Source organism: Echinops telfairi, unplaced genomic scaffold (genome assembly GCF_000313985.2).
Source record: "Echinops telfairi isolate 266 unplaced genomic scaffold, ASM31398v2 ScPeMD7_7472;HRSCAF=8510, whole genome shotgun sequence".
Classification (NCBI taxonomy): domain Eukaryota; kingdom Metazoa; phylum Chordata; class Mammalia; order Afrosoricida; family Tenrecidae; genus Echinops; species Echinops telfairi.
Window position 1 is genome coordinate 3,009,893 of NW_022111376.1, and position 6,618 is coordinate 3,016,510.

The following is a 6,618-nucleotide window of genomic DNA, read 5'->3' on the forward strand; positions in this document are numbered from 1 at the left end:
CCGGCGGGCTGCGTGCGCCGCAGGGCGGAGCCTCATGGAGGGCGCACTCCGGGACGGCGGTGGAAACCCGGTCGAGGGGCAGCTGGCGCCTCCGGCAAAGGTCCACTTCCGAGTGACCAGGTTCATCATGGAGGCAGGTAACCGTGGGCTCCAGGTATGGGCCTCCCAGGCCGGGACAGGGCCGTGGCGGGAGGGCCCAGCGCGTGCAGCGCCCAGCGCCCAGGAAGCACCCAGGTCCTCCTGCCACACCTGGCCCCCCTGCCCCCGGCATAGGTCGCGCCGGGTCCTTTGCACAAGTCTTGCTGGCGAGGAGCGGTTCCTTAGGAATTCGCGTCCTGAGCCCTGGTAGGACACACACGTGGCGTTATGTCCCTGCCTCCTGTCATCCCAGAGGTGACAGCACTGGACCAGGCATCCCAGACAGTGGACAGTGTGGGGAGTAAGCAGCTTAAAGAGGTGCAGCGCTCATTTACAGTTGCAGGGATTCATCCTAAAACATAGTGCACATGAGCTTGCCCTCTGGGCAGGAGTGATAACAGACCCCTGAATACGACTAGCCTGCAGATGTGACCAGGGATCTTGAGGTGTGGGGAGCTAATCACAAGGGTCCTACTGGAGAGAGACAGGAGGTCAGAGTCAGAGGAGAAGGGAAGGTGGTGGTAGAGACAGAGTTGTAAGATGCTACTGGTAAGGAAGCATTGTAAGAAGGTAAATGAAGGGGCCACAGCCCAGGAATGTGAGAACCAGCCTACTATAGCCCTTGGAGACTCACTGTAGGCTGTGGCCCTCCAAGACTGTAAAAGAATGCATTTGCGTGGTCCAACACTTATGATGTGGTCACTTCTTAGGAAGAGGATGCTAAACAGAATCAGGTGACTGTGCTGGAACCTTAAGGCTCTGGGGGAAAGTCCACCCTACTCTTTCCCAGGCCTTGGTTTGGGGCATGTTAACTCTGGCCATCTAGAAGCATCACTTCTTCCTACATCAGTAAGGCCACAGGTTAATTTAAGTGACAACATCTTCCAGGACCCTGTTTGCAAGTACAAGGCTGAGGGTCTCTACTCTTCCCATCATTCTTAATCCAGGACGACCATGCCAATCTGGGGTCCACGCACCACTGAGCTGAATACCTTGGAGGGTGGCCTGCAGTCAGGCAGGGGTCCCAGTGGCCCCTGGGGCTTGGTAGAGGCCACAAAGCCTGGCTCTCAATCCCCTAAGCAGGGGGCAAAGGAAATGGCCCAGCAGCAGCTGTCCTCTGGGGTGACAGTTCTCTGCCTCACCTGGTCAGATGTTGAAGTGTGCCCTCCCTGCAGGTGTCAAGCTGGGCTTGCAGTCCATCCCCATCGCCACAGCTTGCACAATTTACCACAAGTTTGTTGGTGAGTCCGCCCTGGATGCCTATGATCCCTACCTCATTGCCATGTCTGCCATTTACTTGGCTGGTAAAGTGGAGGAACAGCACCTGCGCACACGGGACATCATCAACGTGTCCAACAGGTGAGGGCTGCGCACAGTGGCCAGTTTGCCAAGCTATGAAGGGCCTGCAGGCAACGGAACTGGGCCTGGACCGGAGCTGAGGTGTGGGTGCCCAGGGCCGAGGTGGGCTGCCTGGCCTCTGGTGGACAGTGGAGAGCAGGGGTGGGTGGAGGCGGCAAAGCAAGTGTCGGGGGTGGGGAGGGGGGGAGTTGTCGTAGTAAAATGGTATCAGAGACCAGGGACCAAGCCTACACCCTGGCACAGACAGACAGCTTGCTAATGCTGTGGGCCAGGGCGGAGGAAACCAGAGAGAAGCCTCTTACTAATGAACTGCTAGAAGGTTCCTGGTCCCGGTCAGGAGAGCCACCTCACATTCCTGACTAGGTGGTGGAGCCGTGGGGACAGTTAGAGGGGCAGAGCAGGGAGCAAGGACCTCATCAGTGAGCACTCTGCTCACAACCTCCCGGTCTCACGTTGGCGAGCTTGTGTGGGGAGAAGGGCGCCGGAATAGATAATACACTTTGCCAAGCACGCTGTCCCCTCTGGCCTGCATCAGTCCCATCTCTGGGGCCCATAGCATGAGCCCTGGGTATGGCCATCCAGGCCACCAAGACGGCCCTCAGTCCCTGGCCAGCCTTTCCGTTCTCCATCTTGCTGGATGGTGCTGCACGGCGACTTCTTCCCTTTGTCAGTTGTGTGCTTCACCCTGAACGTGAGACACGCAGACAAAGACGCACAAAAAGATCTGTCAATTATAATCGTCTGCTTGCTCACCTGCTGCAGAAAAGCCACTGCCACCTTGGATTGGACAGTGTGTGCCTTGGAGGCTCGCCACCCGGGTTAACCAGTCACTTCTCTGCACAGGTACTTCAATTCGGGCAGCGAGCCCCTGGAGCTGGACGCTCGCTTCTGGGAGCTCCGGGACAGCATCGTCCAGTGTGAGCTGCTCATCCTCCGGGTCCTGCGCTTCCAGGTCTCCTTCCAGCATCCACACAAGGTATGAGACGCCACGGTTGCCCAGCCAGTCTGTGCTTTGTGTCCCACGGCTTCTCTTGGTGGCCTTTTCGCTTTCCCCGGGCATTTTTCACGGTCAGTGCATGCCTTTTCATCTGTGCCAGAGTCTGCACAAAGCCTTGGAAGCCATCACAGGTCCCTTGGCCTGACTCTGGGGCACTATGAAGACTACACTCTAGGGCCGGTGTTTGGGGACCTGCTGTGTAAGGCAATGCATGAGAAAAGGGAGGTAGCCAGAGTTGTGGAGTACTAGTCACTCTTCAGGACAAATAAGCCTCCGTCAAACCATCTAGAATAGTAGCAAAAGGGGAAAACCAACATTTGGAGATGAGTCTTTGGGGCCTCAAGCCCAGTGGGAAAGCAGGCGAGTTAGGGCATCAGTCCAGCAGTGGGATGAATGGCACTGGGAGTGGCGGAGAATTGCTGCTGTGCCCCATGAGCCTGCGTCTGTGCCAGGTGCCCTGCGGCACCCTGCTTCCCTAAGGGGACTAGAATTTGGGGCTAGCCTGGATTCAGGTATGACACTCACCTGGAGTCCTAAGAAAGCAGAGACCTTGGTCGGGCAGCCTTGCTTCTCCTTCCTTTAATTGGGACGGGAGTCTAAGGATTGAGTGGCAGATGAGAGCAGAGGCTTTCTGTGGCAGCCACAGCTCCTGAGTACCTGTTGGCTGTCGTTACCCTCTGTTTCTTCTAGACGGACACCAGTCATGCTGGTGAGTACTCACTACTCCAGTAAACCAACCCCGCCGCTGTTGACTCAATTCCGACCCAGAGTAACCCTACAGGACCAGCGCAGAACTGTTCCTGTGGCTGTTTGAGACTGTTAACTGTTTATGGGAGTAGAAAGCCCCCTCTTTCTCCTGTGGATCAGCTCGTGGTTTCAAACTGCTGACTTGTTGGTTAGCAGCCCAATCAATGTGCAAGCACTATGCCACTAGGACTCCTGAGAATCCAGTCAGCAGACCGAGGGATTGGGACTGCAACCACTCAGTGTTTGTGCGCTTGAGCATACGCACTTGCACACGCACATGCGTGCATGCCTGTTTTGGCTCTCACTCAGCTTGCAGTGCTGGCAGAAGTGCTCTGACGCCCTAATGCTGTGAGAGTTTCATGTCTGAATGGCAATGAGCACCAGACTAGTGCACTTGGGAGCAGGTTGCCTGGATGTAGGCACGTGGGGTTATAGCAGCAACTCTGCCCTCCACTGTGATATCTCAGATGTAAAAAAGTGAGCAAGGGACTTCTGATAGTGACCAGAGTGAGACGACCAGTAGGGATCTCAGGGATGGAGTCGGTAGTCCCATGGGGAATGGGGGCAGCAGCAGGCAGGGTGGGGTGGGTCTGGGGTAGGTGGAGGGAGGTGAGGTGGGTTTTTCTCAGTGAGGTGGGAGGTGGTCCTGTCTGACTTGTGTTTTGTAGCTGTCACCCGATTAGCTCAGGAAAGTAGCAGGGGGGCAGATGGGTGATGACAGAGCCACAGTGCAGCGCCAGGGCACAGCCAAGAGGGACAGTGGCTAGCTTCCCTGGTGGACACGTGTGTCTTTTCAGTATCTGCTCCACTACCTGATCTCGATCAAAAACTGGATGAACCGTTACAGCTGGCAGCGAACTCCCATCTCCGTGGCAGCCTGGGCTCTACTACGGGATAGCTACCACGGAGCACTGTGCCTCCGCTTCCGGGCGCAGCACATAGCCGTGGCCGTGCTCCACTTGGCCCTGCAGGTCTACGGCGTGGAGGTGCCGGCCGATAGCGAGGCTGAGAAGCCGTGGTGGCAGGTGAGGTGGCTGAACCCTCCCCTTCCCAAAGATGTTCCTGTTCCCTGTCACTCCTTATCTGTGACACGTGGGACACGGGTCTGTTAGTGGGTCTTCTACTGACTCCTCCTTAGCACAGTGAGCGCTTGGGCAGGGTCATTCTCTGAGCATTGAGTGGGCCTTTGAACCAGGTCAGAGTGCAGTAACCCTTTGCTGACCACCCTTTGGCCGGAGGCTGTTTCCTGATCACCCTTCCTGCATATCTGGACTCAGCGCCACCTCCTCCTGGCCATCCGAGTGAAGTCACAGTCTTCCTGGTACTCCACGTGCCTGTGCTGACCAGGCCTTTTCCTGCCAGGGACCCCGGGGTTGTCATCTGCTCTGGACGACTTTTGAATACCCATTGCTTGTCTTAGGGTGTCTAGGATCGTGCAGGTAGTGAGGGGGGTCCCCGATTTCAGAATCTCTTTTCCACCCTGAGTCCAGGGCGAGACGGGCAAGCTAGATCACTGTCTCGCAGAACCTTGCTTTGTGGGGAGGAAGAGCAGGATGCCTTGTTTCCTTAGAGCGTCATCACTTTCTCCGGGGTGGCGGCAACAACTCTCCAGGGGCTCATTATGCCTTTTGATGTTCCTTGTAATCAGGGGCCCTGAAGACCACTCTCCCACTCTGTGAATCACTCGAAGGACTCACGGACCTCAGTAAAGCCCTTAGACTTGTATTCACAGATACCATGCATTATAGTGACAGATTAAAGTCAGCTAAGGGAAGAGATGTGTAGCAGAGACCAGGCGGGAGCTGCCAACAAGCTCCCAGCACCAGGCAGGGAAGCTCAGCCAAGCTTTGCTGTCCAGGGTGCTTGTTTGGGGGGTACATCACGTCATTGGCATAGACTGTCCGATGCAGCCTCTCCTCTTTGGTTGGCTGATGACTAGCAGTCTTCCATCTGGGATCTTCTCTGCTTTAAGTCTCGGGCCTCCGGTGGGTTGGAATGGAACTGGTATGGCAAGAGAAGCATTTCTTGGTACCACAGCCAGAGTCTAATTGGAGCCTATTTCCTTCTCCTTTCCAGGTGTTTAGTGATGACCTGACCAAGCCAGCCATTGACAGCATTGTGTCCGATCTCGTTCACATTTATACCATGGACACACAGGTGTCCTAAGGAGCCCTCCAAAGTGAGGCGGAGGCTTGGCTGCAGACTGGACTTGCCAGGCAAGCTGGGGATGGCTCTGCCACAGTGCCACGCAGGCCCACACTCAGAGGACTGGCTAGGAGCAGTGACTTTGTGTGGCTGGAGGTGGTGCTTGAACCACAGGCTGCACGGCCTCTCCCAGCCACTGCCAGATGTGTGCGTGACCGTTGCTTGGTGAGGCTAGCGGCGAGTCTTCACTGGAGGGAGGAAATCAAAGTTGCCACTCAACTGGATCCCCTGGGATTTTTGTCAACAAAGAGGGAATTTTATTTTGTGTAATAAAAGGCATCGTAGACCAACCTGACGTCCAGTCTCTGGTATCTGGTGGGCAGGCCTGTTGGTGAGGTGTCTGCCTTGGATCCTGGGCGGACTCCCTCCACTTCCTCACCTGGTGCGGTCGAGCTGCCTGTGTTTTCTGGAAAGAGCACAGTCATCAGCAGGCCCAGGCCCAGGGGAGGCCATTTGGGTTCAACCACCAGGCAGCAAGTCTACTGGAGGGGTCCAGAGAATGTAGACCCCCTTCTCCAAAGAACACCACCCCTCCCCCCAACCACCAAGACCACACCTTTCCCAAGGAGCAAATGTAGCCATCAGGCTACCTCGGGCTCAGAGGGCCTGGAAGGCTGTGCCAGCACTGCCTACACAGGCTGGAGCTTGGGTTCCCTGGGGTGGGTACGACAGGTGGAAGTCTGCCACTCAGGAACTGTAGGCGGCTAAAGTCTAGCTGCCAGGGTTGGCTTGGTCAGGTATCCCCCTGGGATCCAGGTCTCGGGCTGCCCCTGTTTGTTGAGTGCTAGGTCCCATTACAGGTAAGGAGGTGGAATGGAACTACTTATATTGTGAGTAAACAATTCCTGCTCATTCAACTTCATGTCACTGATCACCCCCCACCGGCTCCTTGTGATATCATGGGTCCCACTGTCTCTGTTTCCTATGTTCATCCTGCCTACTTTCCTAAGCCCTTGGAACTTATCCCAATAGTATTTATTGAGCACTAGCTGTATGCCAAAGGCTATTCTAAGCTAGAAGTCCAGCAATACAGTGACAAACCTACTCCCTGCTGTGCGATGCTTCCTTTCTTCTGGGGGCAGGGGCTTGAGCTGAGCACCCGCTTAAGGAGCCTGGGACTCAGCTTTGTTGACTGAGGAAGTGAACCAGGTGCCCAGCCAGCTCTTTTGTGA

At 55.9% G+C, this 6,618-nt stretch overlaps 1 protein-coding gene across 1 annotated transcript; it reads left to right on the forward strand.

The window, feature by feature from the left end:
• Positions 1-34: 34 nt before the first annotated feature.
• On the forward strand, positions 35-5,736 carry CCNQ (cyclin Q). Its single transcript, XM_013008573.3, has 5 exons — positions 35-137; positions 1,314-1,497; positions 2,341-2,473; positions 4,039-4,266; positions 5,318-5,736. Exons 1-5 carry the CDS (start codon positions 35-37, stop codon positions 5,405-5,407), a joined length of 738 nt encoding a protein of 245 aa, XP_012864027.3. The 3' UTR covers positions 5,408-5,736.
• The last annotated feature ends 882 nt before the right edge of the window (positions 5,737-6,618 follow it).

Bases quoted from the DNA above. Each gene is read 5' to 3' on its own strand.
- CCNQ (XM_013008573.3), top strand. From the start codon at position 35: ATGGAGGGCGCACTCCGGGACGGCGGTGGAAACCCGGTCGAGGGGCAG. The intron at 2,474-4,038 runs GTATGAGACGCC...GTGTCTTTTCAG, and splicing joins CCTTCCAGCATCCACACAAG to TATCTGCTCCACTACCTGAT. The intron at 4,267-5,317 runs GTGAGGTGGCTG...TCTCCTTTCCAG, and splicing joins CTGAGAAGCCGTGGTGGCAG to GTGTTTAGTGATGACCTGAC.